General features: G+C 49.9%; 1 protein-coding gene across 1 annotated transcript in view; it reads left to right on the forward strand.

Annotated features, from left to right (window-relative positions):
* Nucleotides 1-19993, forward strand: part of GNAI2 (G protein subunit alpha i2) — a 197131-nt gene that overhangs the window by 120120 nt on the left and 57018 nt on the right. The window contains exons 3-4 of the mRNA XM_050958737.1: nucleotides 429-570; nucleotides 4549-4709. Coding sequence (XP_050814694.1) covers nucleotides 429-570; nucleotides 4549-4709 — 303 coding nt within the window. The remainder of the gene's footprint in view (nucleotides 1-428; nucleotides 571-4548; nucleotides 4710-19993) is intronic.

The raw sequence follows: 19993 nt of genomic DNA on the forward strand, positions 1-19993 counted from the left end.
CGCTCAGGTGGGAAACATGCAGTGCCCTATGCTTGCCACAGGCTGAGTGCCCTGCCCTGGATGAGGACCCCGTCTTTCATAGCAGCCATAGTATCTAGCAAACGTCTGTGTGATTGTCTCCTCCCTTTGGAGTTGGGCAGCACTGCCACAGTTCTTTTCATCCCCGGTGCTAGGCTCCCGTGCTGGTAACATGGCCCTCTTTAGTGGTGCTGCACCCAGAGACAGTCTCCACTGGAAAGTGCCTCTCGGGGGAAGGCTTCCTGCCCTCTGGAGAGGGAGCTGCTGCACAGAACTGAATGGGGGCAGCTTCCAGTGAGCAATGTGAATCCTAGTGAGGGAGCAGGGGTGAGGGTGGGTTCTGCTGGGGAGCTCAGCTAGGACATGGTCAGCTCAGTGATGGTCTGACTTTGTTCCATCCTCTCTTCAAGGATTATCCATGAGGATGGCTACTCAGAAGAGGAGTGCAGGCAATACAAAGCCGTGGTTTACAGCAACACCATTCAGTCCATTATGGCCATCATCAAAGCCATGGGCAACCTGCAGATTGACTTCGGCGACCCTGCAAGAGCGGTGAGTTACCCTCTCTGTGCCTGCGAATTGTCCTTGCTTTCACTGATAGTCCTGGCGTTGGGGGGTCAGAGCTCCTCTTCCTGCTGCCTGTCTGAATGCGGCGTTCAAGAAGCAAGAATAGCTGAATCCTAGATCAGCTGGTGCCTAGAACCTTGCTGGCTGTTGGGGGGGTGAGGCTAGCCATGCCCAGCTGCAGTTGCACTCAATACATTTTAAGAGCTGTGCTTCTGAGTGGGTGAGGCCTGAGCGACATCACCAAGCCAGTCCCTAAGGCCTCGGGGGTTATGTTTAGCCTGAGGGCTGCAGGCGTGGGCATGTGCTGCTATGCTGTGCACTGCAGCCAGGCAAGTGCTTGTTCAGCTCCCACCTGAGAACCACATGTGACCTGTCCTCCATCCTGCTGGGTCCCAGCCTGAGGGATGGGGCAAGCTTAAATGAGGGGGAGTTTTCAGATGCAGAGAACCAAAGTGCCTCGGGCTTCGTCCAGGCACGTGCCCTGATCTACTCCACTGTTCGCTCCCTCTCTGTAGCCACCAGGAGTGAGCTAAGGGCCAGCATGAGTGAAGGGGATCTAGATAGGAGGCAGCATGGCCTAATGGCTATAGGAGTGGCTGGCAATTCAGCAGAGCTGGGTTTTATTCCTGGCTCCCTAGGTTTCCTGTGTGACATCAGGCAAGTTGCCTCCCTGTGCCTTCTGTGGATAATGCTGCACTCCCCGTGTGTGGCACACCAAGACACTGTGCGAGGGCTAAGTAAGGGCTTGGGGGAGCTAACAATAGCAGTAGCAATCATGTGGTTTTTTCCCTCTGCCAGGGACCTCCCTCGTTCAGGGTTTGCTCACTATGCAAAACCACGTGTCTGATTTGGTTGGTCATTACCTTGGGGATCAGAAATAGGATGCTGTTTGTGTACAGGCCCCAGCAATGTCCCTCAATCGCTTAAACCGTACGTGGCAAGATCTGAGAGATGGCAAGTGTCATTAATCTGCCTAATGACCATGTGTGCGGTGCTGTCCTACCATACCTGGCTCCTGAGGAATGCTTTGATTTGAAGGCTAATGGACTAGCTTTATGCTCCCAGAAGCCCCTCCTTGCTAATGAGGGCACAGGATAGATCTTCTAACGCTATTTTTCGATCCCGATCGTAAGCTGGTAATGACCTAAAATCTTCTAGGGACTTGTGTAAAGGTGCTTTAATAAGTGAAGTCCTTGCTGCTGACCAGTGCTAATTACCTTGCTCCAGTCCTCTGAAGAGCTGGGAGTTAGTGCTTGGGGAGAGTTTTGTTATTATTACCCTGAGTAAGTGATTGTGTGCACTCTCTGCCAGCGAGAGCGGGCACTGCTGCGGGGGACTGCTTTGAATGTATGGTTTGCCTAACATCAGCCCTGCAGCCAACAGCTGGAGCAGTTTTGCTTGATGCTAGCTAGTATAAGTGGTGGCAAAATTAAACCACATGCATTAGATGTTTGAGCCTGATTTTTTTTTTTTTAACTTCCGTTGTAGTGCTATTGCTTGTGGTGTTGGATGGGGAGAGAGGAAATGTCTCATAGCTATAAAATGCTGAATATGGCTATGCACGGTTTCTCTAACTTCAGATCTGCCTCAGTAGCTGCTCCCACCCCCAAGTCTTCCAGAATCCATAAGACAAGATGGCCAGACTTTTGATGCTTCAGCTATGTATATGAAATAGAGCAGGTCGCAGCCACTCTCCTCATGAATGCAGTGGAAGCGCTGTAATCAGTACAGCTCCCATCATGCAGTGCTTTACTTTGGCCAAGCTGCTAGCTTCCAGGTGACCTTAAAGCTGCCGAGATTACTCGGGTCCTCTGGTAGGTACGTATTTCCCAGGCTTAGTGTAGGCCAGGAAAAAGAAGCTGCTTTCCCAGCTTGGCTTGGCTCAGCTCAGGTTTATTAGTAAGACAAGAGCAGGCAAACCAAGCTCAGCATGATTCACTTCCTTATAAATACATGCAGTATGCCGGACAGACAAGAACTTGCTCTAGCATTCTTCCCCATTTGCTGCGTACCACTTTGTTGCCCTGCAGGTCGATGGAGAGAGGCCTTGCAGCATGTACCAAGTGCCCAGGTGGCCACTGAGCCATAGTGTGATTCTATGGTTTAAAATACAAGAAGCTTTGTACACTTGAGGAAGCTGGTCCTCCTGCCAAGCCAGCTATGAGCAGAGAATGTAACTGCAGCAGCAAAACTGTCCGTTCTCCTTAAAGCCTGGAGGCGGTTGTACCTGTCAGAAGGGCTCCCAGCAGGAAAAGAGATGTTTAAGCCTATGGCCTCTTGGCAGTGGGAAGCTGGCTGGCAGTGCTAGAGGCCGAACCCAGTTTACTTCCTTGGTGCTGTCTCTATTCCTGGACCAAGGGCAAGAGGCTGCGCTGGGAACTGCCAGCACAAAGGGCTTGGCGAGGACAGTTCTGCAGACCACACAGGGCTGATGTGGCAGAGCCAGCTGTGGGTTCTCAGCAATTCAGATGAGCTGGGCTCTGCTGGAAGCTTATTCCCTTGAGGGCTGTCTTGAGTGAGTAGCTACAAATGCTGAGGCAAAGGATTTCTTGATGCTCCAGTCTCTGTCCCTCCCACTTCCCAGCAGGGAAAGCTTCCATTCTTAGCTTGGCCTTCCTGCTAATCTCTGTTTGCCACGGGGTCATAAAAGGCAGAGGAGACAAAGCTGAGCAGTCACTATATAGTGAGGTGTAGTCTTCTCCCTCTCTTACCCCTGCCTCGTCCACTCCATGCTTTAACAGAGGCCAGTTGAAATGAAATCTAGCTTATTATTTGGAGTTGGCAGGTAGGAATGCATCACTGATACCGTGGCATCCCTGATACCGTGGCATGGCATAGGACCTGGTCCTTTCCTTTCTGACCTCTGTGGGTTCCTGAGAAGTAAATGTATGTGTAACTGCTGGGTAGTGTGTCTTATGCATTTGCTCCATGCTTGGCCACAGAGGACGCCAGTCTGTTGCAGTCCCCATTACAGAGCCAGGTTCTTTCAGTGCTAGAGGTCCCCAGTGCAGTCCCTGGGCGTGCTCAAGCGGGGGTGGCCGTCACGTGCTGTTGTGAAAAGCCCCTCCAGTTAGAAGTGCAGGGTGTCTTGGGGACAGTGCTGTGATGGGGCCTGAAAAGCTGGAGCTGCAGCAGCCCAGCTGTGTACATGCTAGCAGCCGATCAGCTGGGGAGGCTGTGTCTGATTCTCCCCATGTGTTTGTTGCAGCATGCTTTGATCCTGCTTTTAGAGTTCCGCTCAGCACTGGGAGAGCCTGCAGAGCAGTCACAGTGCAGCATCTATTCTGCTGCCCGAAATGCTCCCTCTCCTCCAAATGATGGACTGATCGAGCCATCTCGGTGACTGGCCAACTCCGTAGGGCTCCGGTTCACGTCTAACATTCTGCCTTAGTCGCCAGAATGCCTTGCAGACACTTGACAATCTGTCACCAATTTCCCCCCCGTGTCATAACTTCAGTGTGTGGGCAAGGGAACGAGAGGAGATCTCTGTGTTGTAAATGCAATGGCTCCTGAACAATATTGCCCGAGTTTCCTTGCTGTCAGGTTACGAGCTAATCCACATGGTATATTGCTGTGCCCAGGGCTAAGTAACCAATGATGAGCCATGACTGCATATTTTTTTAATTGACATCTAGTTTGTTTGCCTGCCATCAGCCCTGCAGGAAATCAGTGGAGTCCCAAAGCATAGATTTTTCTGCTGGCTTCTTTGCAAAGATTTGAAGTGTCACTTGCCCCATTACTCAAAGAAGCGAACCTCCCTGAGGAGGAGTTTCTTGGGAGCCTTAGAGGCACGTGCATGGTACATGGTAGGTGCAAACCTCCTGGGTTTCGGAGCGCTATGTTCCTCTAGTACAAGGCTTGGCGATCAGACTTCAATGTGATCAGCTTTAATACACAGCAGACGTGAGAAGCAGCTGTTGCTCAGGAGCTTCATTGATGTTTGTGGTTTGCTGTTCCCTGCAGGATGATGCTCGTCAGTTATTTGCACTCTCTTGCACTGCGGAGGAGCAGGGAATCATGCCAGAGGACCTTGCCAATGTGATTCGGAGGCTGTGGGCTGATAATGGCGTCCAGGCCTGCTTTAACCGCTCCCGAGAGTACCAGCTGAATGACTCTGCTGCATAGTGAGTACCTCTCCTCTACTGTCCTCGGGCAGATTTAACATGAGGCTGAAAGGTGCCACAGCTTCAAGTGGCAGGTGCCAAAGGCCAGCCTGTGCAGTGTGTGAAAACTGATGGGGAGCTGCACCCTGATGATTGTAGCTTGTTAATGCAGATTGGCCATTTTGTCCATGGAGCTGGACACTTGCGCGCGCCGCTGTTGTGAGTGCACGCACCGCTGTAAGCACAAAAGGGGCAGGTGTAGGATAATGAAACATTGACCATCACACTGCTAGATTTGCCATATGACACAGTTGTCTCCATTGCTTCCTCTGGTGCTATCTTAAAAGAATCTCTGTTATGGTTGCATGTCAGTATTGGGCAAGATAAACTAGTCATTGGTGCTGGCTCTTGGGCTTCCCCACCAACCATTGTTCTCAGGGACTATCCTGGGCCCCTTGGGACCAGAGGGAGTAGTCTGGCCAAGGGAGGGCGTGTTCAGGGAAGGGTATGCCACATCCTCTGAGAGTAATTCTAGTACAAGTTGAGCACAGTTTGGATGGGAACTGTCCAAGCTTTGTGGAGCTCTTAGGTCTGGAGTTTCTGGGCTGGGTTGTCCCTTCTTCTCCCCACATGAGCCTTGCGAATGGGTTAGCTGGAAGCTGGGGAACTGCTCGTCATTGCTACCTGGTTTGTGACACAGAGGCTAGCCTGGTGTTGCTAACGCAGCCCAAGTGTTGGATCCTAACAGACTGCCCCGGATACGCAGCCAGGTGGACACCTCTTAGTTCTCCAGAGGATGTTCCTATGACCGCTTGCCCTTGTTTAATGTTTAGGTGATCCTGTGGGACCTGTGCAGAATGCTCCATTGTCCCAGGCCCTGCCCTGCCATGTGCATTGCACAGACTCATCCTTTGTCCCCAGCCCACTGCGGCACCTGGTCCACCTTCCCTCTCACAAGCTCACCCAGAAATTCCTGCCAGGCGTGGCTGGCTCTGAGGCATTGGCTGTAGGGGGCAGTTGTAACCTCTCCCCCTCCTGGGAGCATATCACAGTTGTGACTGTGTCTGTCTCCCACCCTGTCCTCTCTGGATTGTTTCCCATCTGCTGTCGTAAAGTACAGCCCCACGTTCTCCTCCCAAGGCAGTCGTTTTGGGTGTCTCTGTACAGCCACAGGCTGATGATGGATAGAAGACGCTGCTCAGGTTCTTGGGGCTAGCCTCAGCAAGAAGAGCCAGGCACCAGTTTTACTATAACGCATTTTCCTGCATTTGTGTGTGTTTTTTGGCAAAAATATCCCAGCTCCGGCAGTGTGGGGTGGATGTGATGGGTGGGGAGGATGGGGAAAAGAGATGAGTGCCTGTGTCCCCTCCACGGGCTATAAGGAGAACACACGCTGCATGAGATCCATGTTGGACCTCAGTCCCTCTCCTCCCTGAGCACCAGAGAGGAACGGTCTGAATATTTATGCCACTATTTCTCCATGGTGTAATTTGATGGCCTGCTTCACAGAGTTGCCTCCCCGCATCCTAGAGCCCTGATGGGCTGCAGGCCGGCAGGGTTTGATTGGTTGCTGGTTGCTGCGTTGCAGTGGAGGTTTCGAGCCTGCCTTGAAACAAGGAGCTCCACTAAAACAACCTGCCTCTGTATTGCTGCTCCCCAGCATCCTGGTAAGCGGGCTGCTGTTGCCCTGCTCCTGTGGCTGTTCTTGGAACAGGAGTGCGTCACTGCATCATGCACTCCATTTCACAAACCCACTGCTAATATGCTTAACGAGTTTACAACGGGCTTGTTGGCAGGGTAACCTGGGGCGAGGTAAACAGACTGCCGGCTCTCCTTTGGGTCAGCCTCTCCTTTCTAAAACCATGCCACTCACCACGGGAGGAGATGGAGCCATAGCTGTCCTTCCATGGCAGAGGCCCTGTTTGCATTACTCGGTGCTACCCCAGGGCAGCTCATCCGGCCAGCCCACTTAGTGCTCTGGGACTTCCAGGGTGCAAACAATTTGGGTGTGTTGTGGGGAGACTAGAAACGACTGAAATGAAATTGACTCTGGTCAGTCTTCCCTTCAGCTAGCCCCAACTCTCAGTCAGGTGTTGCCATTAACCGTCCCCCCACCCACATGCAAAACTTTCATCTGTGTTTAGTGGTGCTTTTAACCCCAGGCTAGCTGGTCTGGCTAAGGGTGAACCTGGGTGCCACTTTCATTAGGTGTGGTAATCTCTCCACTTTGCAGTGAGGACACAGGCTAAACCACTGCAGTGCTGCTAGTCCTCCAGTGCCTTCCCACAATTCCCCCCATGCCCAGAAGGACAGCCAAGTTTCCTACTGTTGACTGGAAAACAGTCCTAGAACGGCTTGGCTGAGTATTGTGCAGAGCTCCCTGGGATGTGCTCTCAGGAGTTCCAGCCGCACGCACAGGGGATTGCAGCATCACGGGCAGGGCTTTGCAGCGCGGTGCTGCACACTCAGGCTAGGCTGACCTGGGGCTGACTGGCTGGGTTTACACTGAAGTGAAGATGTACCATTTTGTCTCAGGCACTCTTTTGGAGAAGGCATATTTGCAAATCCAGAGCTGCAGTTGCTTCTCTTTAGGGTGCTGAAGCTATGCTGGCGGCACCCTGGGAACCACACACACACATAACAGAACTAGAAAGGAGGATGTTTCGAAACCATGTCCTCATATTGCAGCTCTTGTGCCCAATAGTCTCCTGACTGCAGTGGTGAGGCCCAGCTGTCAGGCCAGAGGGTTGGGGGTGCCTGAGTCTCACCCAGCCTTCTCGGTTGCTTTTGCCTCTGGCACATCCAGATCTGTGGATTGCCCTCAGAGTCCCAGCTGGTCTTTCTGGACAGGGAGGAGGTCTCTGAATTGCCCCCTCCCCCTTCCTCTCCTCTGCCAGAGGAGATTGTTTCATTACAGTGATTGGGAGCCATGGCTGGCTGGGCTGACTGGGGAAACACCCTCAGCAGAACCTCCCACTGCACATGTTCCCTGGGCTCCAGCACAAAGGCTGTAGGCAAATGCCCCAGTTTTGCCAAAAAAGTTGGAATGGCCAGGACAGAGTTTGAAAAAGGGACTGTCCTGGCCAGATGGGACATATGGTCACCGTAGTCAGATGAAATCGAATTTTAAGAACTGACATACTCTTGGTCCAAACATCAACACAGCTGCTGGTGGGGCAGCAGCACTTCTCAGCCCTGTTTGTCAGCAGGTTAAATTGCATGTACTTTTGCTTTAAGACCTCATTGCTTTTATATAAAAAGGCCTTTTCTCCTGGCATAGTCACTTACAACTCCAGCTTCCCTTGCCCTGTCAGATATGTGGAGAGGCTGGAGGGAATTCAGAGAGGCACAAAAAGTGTCATGAAATCGACTGATGTGGAGAAATTGTCAAGGATGTACAGCTCGACTAAGCAACAGCTAATGGTGGGAGAAATCTGTCTCCAAGTATTTGACACATGCAGATAAAAAAAGATAGGGTGATCCAAGAAGGGGCATAAATGAGTGAAATAGAGCAAAGGAAAACTTGCGGACAGTAAGACTTATTTTACTGTGGAATAGTCTTTCCAGGGAAAGGGACAAAAAGCCCCATGGTACATTTAAACTTAGTTCAGTCTATCCTCCAGGGCTTTGTCTAGAGAGGACAAATTCTGTCTTGGCAGGCAGATGAGCAAGCTCTTTTCCATCTCTAACTTACAAAACCCTCATGGGACTTTGACAAAAGGCCGTCAAAGCAGCCATGGAAACAAATGTAACAGGCTTGCTCATCTGCTGCTCGGGAGAGGGAAAGCCAAGCTTTGGGGTGAGCCACCAGATCCTGACTGATTAGTAGAGTGAATAGCCTCTGTTCAGCAAGCCCTACAGTTACAGCCATTCCCCAGGGCTTCTGCATCCAGTACAGCAGTAGTTCTCAAACTTTTGTACTGGTGACCCCTTTCACATAGCTAGCCTCTGAGTGTGACCCCCGCCCCCTTATAAATAAAAACACTTTTTAATATATTTAACACCATTACAAATGCTGGATGCAAAGTAGGGCTTGGGGTGGAGGCTGACAGCTCATGACCCTCCCATGTAATAACCTTGCGACCCCCTGGGGGTCCCGACCCCCTGTTTGAGATCCCCTGCAGTACAGCATATAGCCTCTGTAAGTGCAACTGTAAGTCAGGGGAAATGTATCAGATAGGCCTATCAGTTTCAGACCTGGATGCCTAGAATTAAGCTCTCAAAATCCCTATTTACACACTTCAATGAAAGTGACTGGTGTTTCAGACATCCCTAAATCCCACTGAAGATGGGAGATGCATTAGCTCAGCACTCTTGGTAATTAGGCCGCTTTTGTTTAGGTTCCTAAATGAGGATTTAAGAGCCTAACTTGAAGCTTCAGATTTGAGCCTGCTGGGCTGTATATCGTATAGAACAATCTGCAGCACTCACTGTCTTTGAGTAACCAGGCTGTGTTCGTGTCATGTAACTCCTCGAGCTCTGATCCACTGGTGTATGTCTACAGCTATAGCTTGCAAAGCAAAGTGTGCCCTTCCAAGTCACATGGCTTTTTTTTCTGGCTGCCCGTGGAGCACCAAGAGCCACTGAGTGTTCACTTCATGTGATCCTTAGCTTGTACAGAGGAATGTCCTTGTCAGGGTTCCTTCCTACTTTGAACTTTAGGGTACAGCTGTGGGGACCCGCATGAAAGACCCCCTAAGCTTATTTACCAGCTTAGGTTAACAGTAAGATGCCACTACCAAGCGGTTTCCAAATTTTAGGGGAGAGCCACTTGAAACGCTGCCTTCCCCCAAATATTTCCCAAGTCCCTAACCCTCCCTTTCCAGGGCAGATTTGAGACTAATTCCTCCCCTCCAAGTCCTTACACCCCTTTTCCTGGGTAGGCTTGAGAGTATACCTTCACCAGTTAGTCCTGTTGAACACAGATCCAAAACCCTTGGATCTTGAAACAATGAAAAATCAATCAGGTTCTTAAAAGAAGGATTTTATCAAAAGAAAAGGTAAAATTTATCTCTGTAAAATCAGGATGGAAATAACTTACAGGGTAATCAGATTCAGAGAGCCCATAGGAACCCCCTTTAACCTTAGTTTCAAAGTTACAGCCAAACAGGGATAAACCTCCCTCTAGCAAAGGAACATTTACAAGTTGAGAAAACAAAGATAAAACTAATACACCTTGCCTGGCTGTTACTTAGAAGTTTGAAATATGAGAGACTTGTGCAGAAAGATTTGGAGAGCATGGATTGATGTCCGGTCCCTCTTAGTCCCAAGAGCGAACAACCCCCAAAACAAAGAGCACAAACAAAAGCCCCCCTCCCTCCAAGATTTGAACAACGCTTCCTTAGCTCTCGTCCCCTAATGCCCCTACTCTGCTTGCGCTGCATTGATGACATCTTCATCATCTGGACCCAGGGAAAAGAAGCCCTCGAGGAATTCCACAGTGATTTTAACAATTTTCATCCCACCATCAACCTCAGCCTAGATCAATCCACACAAGCGGTCCATTTCCTAGACACTACTGTGCTAATAAGCGATGGTCACATAAACACCACCCTATACGGGAAACCCACTGACCACTATACTTACCTACATGCCTCCAGCTTCCATCCAGGACACACCACACAATCCATTGTCTACAGCCAAGCTCTAAGAGACAACTGTATTTGCTCCAATCCCTCAGGCAGAGATATACACCTACAAGATCTCTATCAAGCATTCTTAAAACTACAATACACACCTGCTGAAGTAAAAAAACAGATTGACAGAGCCAGAAGAGTACCCAGAAGCCACTTACTAAAGGACAGGCCCAACAAAGAAAATAACAGAATGCCACTAGCCATCACCTACAGCCCCCAACTAAAACCTCTCCAGCACATCATCAGAGATCTACAACCTGTCCTTAAAGATGATTGCTCGCTCTCCCAGATCTTGGGAGACAGGCCAGTCCTCGCTTACAGACAGCCTCCCAACCTGAAGCAAATACTCACCAGCAACCGCAAAGCATACAACATAAACACTAACCCAGGAACCTATCCTTGCAACAAAGCCCGATGCCAGCTCTGTCCACTTATCTATTCAAGTGACACCATCATAGGACCTAATCACATCAGCCATGCCATCAGGGGCTCGTTCACCAGCACATCTACCAACATGATATATGCCATCATGTGCCAGCAATGCCCCTCTGCCATGTACATTGGCCAAACCGGACAGTCTCTACGCAAAAGAATAAATGGACACAAATCTGACATCAGGAATCATAACATTCAAAAACCAGAGGGAGAACACTTCAACCTCTTTAACCACTCAGTGACAGACTTGAAGGTGGCAATTCAAAAACAGACTCCAAAGAGAGACTGCTGAACTCGAATTAGATACAATTAACTTAGGTTTAAACAGAGAGTAGGAATGTTTAGATTATTACACTAATTGAATCTATTTCCTTATGTTAAGTTCTCCTCACACCTTCTATAGGTCATCTCAATTATCACTTCAAAAGTTTTTTTTCTCCTGCTAATAGCTCATCTCAATTGATTAGACTCTTCCTGTTGGTATGCATACTTCCACCTTTTCATGTTCTGTGTATGCATAAATATCTCCTGTCTGGGTGTTCCATTCTGTGCATCCAATGAAGTGGGCTGTAGCCCACGAAAGCTTATACTGAAATAAATTTGTTAGTCTCTAAGGTGCCACAAGTACTCCTGTTCTTTTTGCGGATACAGACTAACAGGGCTGCTACTCTGAAACCTGTCATTTGAAAGTATCTTGTCCTCTTATTGGTCCTTTGAGTCAGGTGCCAGCCAGGTTGCCTGAGCTTCTTAAACCTTTACAGGTAAAAGGATTTTGGTGCCTCTGGCCAGGAGGGATTTTATAGAATTGTATACAGGAGGGTGGTTACCCTTCCCTTTATAATTATGACAGTCCTGCAGCCAACGATTCTCCTTGGGGGATAGCTTTATTTCTGCCTTTTTCTTTCTCCTGCCCTGAGCAAGGGCTTTAGATACAGAGAAATAGACTTTCTGTATCTCCTTACAAGATAAATTCTATCCCTTTCTTGTTGCTGTTACGTTTCAGTGCTTGAAAGACTTTTTAAAAAATGCTTTAAAGAAACCCCGCAAATGAAAATGTCTGCTTTGAAGAGAAGAGCATGTTAGATGCAAGAAGAACAATTTTTTAGGTGAACTTGAATTCTCCAGAAGTGTAGAAGAGCCTGTCAGGGGCTGATTGAGTTCCATCTTGGCATTATCTGGACCTATTCTCTGGTGCACTCCATCCATGCTGGTAGGTATGCTTTCATGTTGGAAATATGGGAAGCTGCAGAGTGAATGGTAAGAAAAGAATTGGGTCCTGTGATCAAGACTGACAGCTTGTGAGGACATCTTCAAGCATAATGCGCATCCAGCTGCTTTATGGTCCTACCCAAGGCCAACACGGTTTGGGCCCAGCTTGGTTTGGGCACAGGTCACAAGACTACTAGCTTTAGAACTTCTGAGAGGAGGAACCATAAACCCCAAGTGCAAACATTGATCTGGAATTAACTATAGCAAAAGTGACGGACCAACCGAACAAACTATTCTTATAAGAGCCCAAGACACTTTCCTCGGGGGAAAGGTCCAATAGAGGTGCTTCCCATGGCATTGGTAAGGGCATGCATTGTTTCGTGGGGTTGGACATGCTTTAACTTCCAGATCTGGAGCAGCAGACTATGCTCCTGTGCAGAAAAAAGATTCTGCCAGTGGAAGGCTACATCACCTTTCGGTTTGGTAGTCTAACAGCTAGAATTTGAGCAAGCAAACGAGTCCCTCTCTCAAGATGCTCCAATACACTTGTAGAAGTAGTTATTCTCCTCCTTTTGGAACTAACCCAGATGTTTTTCTTCCAGGGGAGGCAGTTGCTGATTCTGACACTATCAATATATGTCACTCAGGCTTCCCGTTACTGATGCTTTTCAAATTATGCCAGATGTGACTTCTTTGGAAACTCTCTAAAAGGCAGCAGCTCACATGTTTATCAACTGAAACCTCTTCCTGTAAACTGCCTTGGTGTCATCATCAATTTGCCTGTGAAAGAAAATACCCCATTGTGGAGTGGCCTGGTGTAACCTTTGGAAATGGCTCCTGCCTGTGGATGCCCCATGTGGTTTGTGTTGGAGCTCTGTGGTCACAAGGCTAGTCAGATTTTGTGCCATCCACGCTCAGCGAAAGCAGACTGTGAAAGCTGGGCATTCTTTGCTTGCCTTGGCTCAGAGCAGCTGTTCAAAACCCACACTGACAGCTGTATGAGAGTCCTGGCCCCCATTTTACTGTAACGAAGGCGATGCAGGAAATGCCGCTTGGAAAGCTAAGCACCTGGCATAACCCACTGAGAAACCTTCAGAGGACCAAGCCAACTCCACTTAAGTTCCCAGGCTCATCTTTTGGAGGTGTTGTACAGGTTTCCTCTGAGGATGAGGACTGACCTTGTCCTTGAAGGAAAAGTGTACAATGCCTGCAAAAGATGAGCCTGGGAATTGAAATATAGAGCGATCTGGATCACTAGGAAAGCTGGATGCAAGCAAACTGTGTGTTTTAATACAGCCAGATATAGATATACATCCAGGAACAAAGAATGTGGGCCATACTTACAAGATGGAGGACTCTGTCCTGGGAAACAGTAACTCTGAAAAAGACTTGGAGGTTGTGGTGGATAATCGAAAAGAGCCATAAGAGCTAATGCAGTCCTGGGGTGTATAAACGGGAATCTCCAGTAGGAGCACAGAAGTTATTTTTGCGTCTGTATTTGACACTGGTGTAACCGCTGCTGGAATCCTGTGTCCAGTTCTGGTGTCCACAACTCAAGAGGGATGTTGGTAATTTGGGGAGGGTTCAGAGAAGAATCAGGAGAACAATTAAAGGATTGGAAAACCTGCCTGAGAATGGTAACCTCAAGGAGTTCAATCTACTTAGCTTAACAAAGAGTAGGTTGGGGAATGACTTGTTCAGTTTGTAAATACCTAGCTGGGGAACAAATATTTGCAAACTAGCTCTTCAACTGAGCAGAGAGAGGCATAATGAGAGCCAGTGGTTGATAGCTGAAGCTAGACAATTTCAGCTAGGGGTACATTTTTAATGTTCAAACCTGGAGACCTTAGCCTGTTTGAATCCTAGTAGTTTCACTTGCAAAACAACTGTAGAAAGAAAATCCCCCCTGAAACGGCACACGGTGTACACAAGCAGAATGGTCTGGTGGATAGAGCACTGGGCTGGGGCTGTGGAGATGATGGTCTATCCTTGGCTTTGCCACTGGCCTGTTTTGGGTGACATTAAACAAGTCACTGCTCCCCTGTGCCTCAGTTTTCCCAACTATAAAAAGGGGTTGTGACGGGTTGGATCACAGAAACCCCCTGGGAGCTGCCACCTGATGTGCCCAGACTACTTTTACCCCTGCTTTCCCTGCCAGCTCAGGACTCCAGCACCCAGTCTTGCTGAGCCAGACATTCCCATCTGCTCCAGCAAAGACCCAGGGTCTGAATGACTTGCCCCAAAGGTGCAGGTTTACCTGAAAGCAGCTCACAGAAGTGTTCCTGTCTTTAACACTCAGATTCCCAGCTCCCAATGGGGTCTAAATACAAATAAATCCATTTTACCTGTATAAAGCTTATACAGGGTAAACTCATAAATTGCTCGCCATCTATAACACTGACAGAGAGAGATGCGCAGTTGTTTGCTCCCCCAGGTATTAATACATACTCTGAGTTAGTTAATAGGTTAAAAGTGATTTTATTAAATACAGAAAGTAGGATTTAAGTGGTTCCAAGTAGGAACAGACAGAACAAAGTAAGTCACCAAGCAAAATAAAATAAAATGCACAAATCTATGTCTAATCAAATTGAATACAGATAATCTCACCCTCAGAGATGCTTCATTAAGTTTTTTCCTCAGGCTGGACACCTTCCAGGCCTGGGCACAATTCTTTCCCCTGGTACAGCTCTTATTCCAGCTTAGGTGGTAGCTAGGGGATTCTTCATGATGGCTCCTCTCCTCCCTATGTTCTGTTCTACCCCTTTATATATCTTTTGCATGAGGCTGGAATCCTTTGTCCCTCCCTGGCTTCCCACCCTCTCCTTCTCAGTGGAAAAGCACCAGGTTAAAGATGGATTCCAGTTCAAGTGACATGATCACATTTCACTGCAAGACTTCATTGCCCACTTGCTAGCACACACCTATACAGGAAGACTTACAGGTAAAACAGAACCATCTGCAGTCAATTGTCCTGGTTAATGGGAGTCATCAAGATTCCAAAGCACCGTTAATGGTCCACACTTTGCATAATTACAATAGGCCCTCAGAGTTATATTTCTAGTTTCAGATACAAGATGATACATTTATACAAATAGGATGATCACACTCAGTAGGTTATGAGCTTTGTGATACCTTACAAGAGACCTTTTGCATGAAGCATATTCCAGTTCTTCTTCGAGTGATTGCTTCTGTGTATTCCACAGTAGGTGTGCGTGCTCGCCACGTGCACCAGTGCCGAAAGCTTTTCCCTTAGCAGTACCCATACTGGGGAGCGCTGTGGAGACCCTTGGAGTAGCGCCTGCATATCGCACTGTAAGGGGAGCCATGGGCTTCCCCCACCTTCAGTTCCTTCCCGCGCCCACCCCCAAAAACAAAGATGCCAGGAGACTGGACTCTTTTGGCAGAAAATTTTATTCGTCGGCTAGTTTCCAGCTTCGGGTAGCCAACCACCAGGCCTTACTGAGCAGGTACGACTTCAATCTGTGGGAGTCCCTGCCAAAATTTGAGCCCCTCCACCCGGACCGGAACAGAAAGGACTTCAAGGCTCTAGTGGAAGAGGGATCGGCAGTGGCTAAAGCGGTCCTGCAAGCGGTGTCCGATGCTGCTGATATGGCGGCCCACTCGATGGCTTCAGCGATTGCCATGCGCAGGACATCGTGGCTCCTGTTGTCTGGGCTGTCGATGGAGGCCCAATCTATAATGCAGGACCTTCCTTTTGATGGCAAGGCGCTCTTTGCAGACCAGACAGACGCTAGGTTGCATGAGATGAAAGACTCCCACATCACTTTGCAGACCTTGGGCCTCTACTTCCCCCTAGCTAAGGACAAGGCCAAACCACTTCCGGTGGCTCAGCTTGCGAGGGGCAGATATGAACCCCTGTACAAAAGACACAGAGACCAGAAGCGTTGGTCTCGGCGTCAGTCCCGCTCTGCCCCGCTCTGGACCCTCTAAGGGCAAGAGGCAGGGAAAAGGGCAGTTTTGAATATTTGCAGGGGGGCACCGGGCCTCTTGCCAGGGAGACCCTCCAATTAATAAAGTTTGTGTTCTTCAACTGGTTGTCTGCCTTCCTCCGGGAGTGGTCCCATATAACTTTGGACCATTGGGTCCTCAGTACCATTTCCATGGGTGACGTCTTGCAGTTCACCTCACCCCCACCAAATCACCCGCCCTCTGGGATGGCCACGGAAGACCCAGACCAGATCTGCCTTCTGAGTCAGGAGATGGATCGGCTGCTTCACCTGGGGGCAGTGGAAAGGGTAGCGGTCCAGTTCCAGGGCAAAGGGTTCTACTCCCGATACTTCCTGATCCTGAAAGCAAAAGGAGGTCTCAGGCCCATTCTGGACCTGCGCAACCTGAACGGATTCCTAACCCGTTCCAAGTTCCGCATGGAGTCCCTGGCCTCCATTATCCCCTCCCTGGACCCGGGGGACTGGTACACGGCCCTGGATCTTCACGTTCATATCTTCAAGGGGCACAGATGCTTCCTTCGATTCATGGTGAGGATGGATCATTACCAACTTGCAGTCCTCCCTTTTGGCCTATCCATGGCTCCCAGAGTCTTCATGAAATGTATGTCTGTGGTAGCGGCCTAGCTCAGGCGGGAGGGGGTACAAATCTTCCCTTTCCTGGATGACTGGCTCCTCAAGGGGGAGTCTCGCGTCGAAGTGGAGTCCCATGTGGAACTGCTCCTCTTGACTTGCACCAATCTAGGTCTGGTCGTGAACGAGGCTAAGTCGACATTAATGTCTGTTCAGCGCATAGAGTTAATTGAGGCCCTGCTAGACTCCTCCAGGGCCACAGCCTCTCTTCCCCTGGACAGGTTTGAGACTCTAAGGGATCTCATCGCCTCTGTCACAGCCTGTGACCATGGCGAGGGCGTGTCTTCGAATCCTGGGACACATGGCGGCATGCACTTACGTGGTCTGCCATGCCAGACTCTGTATGAGTCCCCTCCAGTTATGGCTGGCCTCCCAGTTCTCCCAAGCTCAGGACGGTCTGGACAAGGTTCTCACGGTTCCACCCCAGATACAGAGTTCCCTACTATGGTGGGCCTCTCCGAGCAATATGCTGCAAGGGGTTCCCTTCAGGGAGGATAACTCGGACCTCGGCTGGGGAGCCCACCTGGGGAACATGCAAACCCAGGGATTGTGCTTGGCCCTTCACATAAACGTCAAAGAACTCAGAGTGGTATGGTTGGCGTGTGTGGTTTTCCTCACGCACCTCCACGGCAGGGTGGTCAGAGTCCTCGTGGACAACGCCGCCACCATGTACTGTATCAAAAGGCAAGGCAGGACTCGCTCCCTAGCACTCTGGCACGAAGCTCCGAACCTCTGGGAGTTCTGTATAGCCCACGATATCTCCCTGAGGGTGGCTAACCTCCCAGGCACTTGCAATACACAAGCAGATCGCCTCAGCAGGATCTTCTTCCTCCAGTATGAGTGGTCGCTCCACTCGAAGGTCGCCCACAGGCTCATCCAAGAGTGGGGAGCTCCCCAGATCAACCTGTTTGCATCCTGTCAGAACCAGCATTCTGGTTCTGCTCCAGGGGAGGGATGGGGGAAGGCGCAGTCTGCGACGCGTTCTTCCTGAGCTGATCGGGCCAGCTCCTATATGCCTTTCCCCGATTTCCCCTCATTGCCAAGGTCCTCCAGAAGGTGAAGGCGGACAAAGCGAAAGTCATTCTCATAGCCCTGGTATGGGCACTGGTACGGGCCCGTCCTACGCCTCTTAGCGGCCCCCCGAGGGCGCTACCACTCCGCCCGGACCTCCTCTCCCAGGATGGGGGGCACCTTCTCCATCCCAATCTGGCCACGCTCCACCTAACAGCGTAGCTGCTCTGTGGCTGATTGAGGAGGAGAATAAGTGCTCGGAGCAGATAAGGTGAGTCCTCCTAGAAAGCAGGAAGCCGTCCATGCATCGGACGTATGTGGAGAAGTGGTCCAGGTTCGCCAGGTGGGTGAGTGAGCAGGGAGTCTCCCCTTCTGCTGCACCTCTCCAGGTTATCCTGGGCTACCTCTTATCCATTAGGGCCCAGGGACTAGCACCTGCCTCAGTCAGGGTGCACCTGGTGGCCATATCGGCCTTTCATCTGCTGGTGAAAGGCCACTCGGTTTTCTCCTATTCGATGACCTCCCGCTTCCTGAAGCGCCTTGACCGTTCATTTCCGTATACTAGACCTCCTATGCTGCAATGGGACCTAAACCTGGTTTTGTCCCAACTCATGAGGCCCCCTTTGAGTCCCTGGCCACGTGTTCCTGGTCTTACCTCTTGTGGAAGGTGGCCTTCCTTGTAGCGATCACATCGGCCCGGCAGGCCTCAGAATTAAGGCCTTGACCTCAGAACCCCCCTATACGGTCTTCCACAAGGATAAAGTCCAGCTTCGCCCACACCCGGCGTTCCTCCCAAAAGTGGTCTCCACCTTCCATGTGGAGCGGTGCATCTTCCTCCAATGAGGAATGCCACCTCCACATGCTCGATGTGCGTAGAGCACTAGCTTTTTATCTGGATCGGACTAAGCCATTCTGGAAATCCTCTCTACTCTTGATTGCCTCAGCCGAGCGGGCAAAGGGGCAGCCCATCTCCACCCAGTGGCTTTCCCATCCAGCGGCTATGATTTGGCAGGGATTCCCCTGCCACCGATTGTCAGGCACACTCTACAAGGGCTCAGGTCTCTTCAGCTGCCTACATCGCCCGTGTCCCCATCCAGGACATTTGTAGGGCAGCCACTTGGGCATCAGTTCACATATTTACTTCACATTACGCAATCGTCTCCCAGTCTAAGGATGACGCTGGGTTTGGTAGGGTGGTACTTCGTCCCGAACCATCGTGAACTCCTACCCACCTCCAACAGATATTGCTTGGAGTCACCGACTGTGGAATACACAGGAGCAATCACTCAGAGAAGAAAGGACAGTTATCTGTTCCGTAGCTGGTGTTCTTCGAGATGTGTTGCTCCTGTCTATTCCACACCCCGCCGTCCTTCCCCTCTGTTGGATTTGCCCAGCAAGAAGGAACCAAGGGTGGGGGAAGCCCGTGGTTCCCCTTATAGTGCAATATGCAGTGCTACTTCAGGGGTCGCCACAGTGCTCCCCCAGTACTGGTACTGCTAAGGGGAAAAACTTCCGGCACTGGTGCACGTTGCGAGCATGCACACCTACTGTGGAATAGACAGGAGCAACACATTTTGAAGAACGCCAGTTACGGAGCAGGTAACTGTCCTTTGTTATATTCACTTATTAGCATATTTTTGTAACACTGTATAGACTGCACAACGTCACAGGGGTGTAATGAGACTGACCTCCTTTGTAAAGTACTTTGAGACCTACTGGCAAAAAGCTTATGTAAGAGCTAGGTAATATTAAATTACCTCTTGGGCCTGCCTCCCCAGTTCAGAGGTATGGCTTCCAACTCTAAATAGTGAATTCTCTCCCCTCAGAGCAAACAGCGTTTTCTTACATCATCCCCTCCTGACAACTGGAGTCTTCAGCACATCACCTTGCAGTAGTAGTTCAGTTCATGAAAACTGTCAGCTAACACGCTCTTCGAACGAGCCTTCTGAGCTTGTGAGGGCAGGCTTCCACCCCTCCAGCTATTCCAATCAATAGTGAGAGACAGACAGCTGGGACCAGCCACGATTTGCCCCAACAGTGCTTCAATTGCACTCTGATCAGCAGTGTGAGTGTCTGCTTTGCACCGAGAATGGCCAGCCCATTTGCTGGGAGAGTTTCCTAGCGGAAGAGAAATTGGAGAACCCTGAGTGCTAGTAACTTAGAAATTCACTGACTTGCAGTTCATACTTTTTAGTGGGGAGCTGACAGCGAGAGACAACCCCCCCCCCTTCCTTTTTTTCTGAACCACTTGTGAGGAGTGGATGCTAAGCTCTGTGAAGGTCAGAATTCTAGCCATAGTCCAACCATTTGCCACTCCCTTTTCCTGGAAAGGGCGACTAGAAATGTCTGTTCCTGGCTCTCAATCACCCCCAGACCCAAGGCTCGTTGAGACTCCAGGAGAAACCCCATTGCATTA

Source organism: Gopherus flavomarginatus, chromosome 6 (assembly GCF_025201925.1).
Source record: "Gopherus flavomarginatus isolate rGopFla2 chromosome 6, rGopFla2.mat.asm, whole genome shotgun sequence".
NCBI classification, from domain to species: Eukaryota; Metazoa; Chordata; order Testudines; family Testudinidae; genus Gopherus; species Gopherus flavomarginatus.